This window comes from Helicoverpa armigera, chromosome 14 (assembly GCF_030705265.1).
Source record: "Helicoverpa armigera isolate CAAS_96S chromosome 14, ASM3070526v1, whole genome shotgun sequence".
In the NCBI taxonomy this organism is placed as follows: domain Eukaryota; kingdom Metazoa; phylum Arthropoda; class Insecta; order Lepidoptera; family Noctuidae; genus Helicoverpa; species Helicoverpa armigera.
Window position 1 is genome coordinate 11,805,407 of NC_087133.1, and position 1,678 is coordinate 11,807,084.

Here is a 1,678-nt window from a genome sequence, read left to right on the forward strand (position 1 = left end):
TTCTTGACAGGGGTCAGTGGTTCAAACGGCTTGATACAACCTTTTATATGTTTACTTAAAGCCATGAAGCATCTTAAATTGTTTTATAAAGCCTTTTAAAATATTTCTTAAAAAGCTCGCTAATTATATTTTTTTCGTTCTTGAAACTACATAGATAGTAGATAATCCTTGAATCCTCAGCTTTTATGCAAATGGAGGTTGCCAGTAATATTTTTATAACAATAATAAAACGCTTTAAAAATTATGAGCTTCGCTACAAAAATGAAACATAATCCATTTAAAGTAGGAGAGATAGAATAAAACCAAAAAGTACGTAAAAAAATATATATTATTTTTTATATTAGTCTAGCCTTCATTGAAGGTAATCAAATCAATGGTGGACAGCAAGGAGGGGGACGGTCTTGACGACGGTAGCTCCGTGGTGGACGACTGAGCTGGAGTGAGCGACGGCGGAGGGGGCGGTCTTCACGATCAGGGGGGCGGCGTGGACAGCGTGAACCACGGGAGCGGAGTGGACGATGGGGGCGGAGTGGACGATGGGGGCAGGGTGGACGATGGGAGCAGAGTGGACGATAGGAGCAGAGTGGACAATGGGAGCAGAGTGGACGATGGGGGCAGCGTGCACAGTCTTAACGACCACAGGGGAGGCAGCAATCACTGGGGTGTGCACGGCATGGACGGTGTGCACGGGGGAGCCATGGTTGACCACCTGGCTGGACTTAGTGATGGTGGTCTTGGAGCCCACGACCGGGACGGTGTGCACCACTGGGGCGGAGTGCACGGCGACTACTGGCTCATGAGCCAGCAGGACTCCGGGAGCGGCGGCGGCGCAGGCCAAGATGGCGGCGAAAGCAACCTGTTAGGAAACAAAATGAAATTATGAGCACCAATATAACTTTATGTTGGATCATTTACACAAAAAACGGTGAATAAAATTTTCCAAATAAACACTGGGATAAGCAAATTTTGAACACCCTTATTCACAAAACTTTAACACTTACAAAGGATTTCATGGTTAAAGAGGTAGATGTGTATACGACTGTACTGTCGAGTAATCTAACGAAATACTGACCCACCGGGCCTTATATACCACGCAGCCGAAATCGACAATACGCAATGAACTTGAAACTGTATAAATTATAGAGCTTTGTGGAGGCGGCATTGTTGCAAGCAGTAGTAAGCGCTTACGATCAGTTGTACGAGGTAATGCTTTTGTGAATGAAGTAGTTGTAGGACAAAAAAATATTGACTCGGAATTTAAATTGTAGGTATTGTTAATCTTTATCAATATATATCTGAAGCTTTAAAGCTACTTATACACTATTTACAAATACCTACACACAGTAACCAAATCGTAATCAGCTCTAATTTTAAGACTTATCTGACAAAGAGGAGCAAAAACATCGTCTGCACACTTTGTTCCAACATTTTTGATTACTATCTCATCATAAGAATACTCAGTTTCAATTGTTCCTCCTATAAAATCATCATTAACTTCAATATCATTACATGCCGTATCCACTTTCACCTCTCGCATCTGGCCGCCATCAAACTTGTCGAGATTAATGAATGCATAAACACAAACATTGACGCAGTATTTAGGTTGATGCCAAGTTCATACGTTTTCGACTTATGTAATGGACTTCTTGCACTTACTTACAATTCTTCATGGTTACAA

General features: G+C 42.1%; 1 protein-coding gene across 1 annotated transcript; it reads right to left on the bottom strand.

The window, feature by feature from the left end:
* Positions 1 to 310: 310 nt before the first annotated feature.
* Positions 311 to 1,090, bottom strand: LOC110378410 (A-kinase anchor protein 14). The gene is made up of 2 exons (XM_021337644.3): positions 1,002 to 1,090; positions 311 to 856 (listed from the first exon to the last, which is right to left on the bottom strand). The coding sequence occupies exons 1-2, from the start codon at positions 1,011 to 1,013 to the stop codon at positions 371 to 373; spliced, it is 498 nt and encodes a 165-aa protein (XP_021193319.3). The 5' UTR covers positions 1,014 to 1,090; the 3' UTR covers positions 311 to 370.
* Between the last annotated feature and the right edge of the window lie 588 nt (positions 1,091 to 1,678).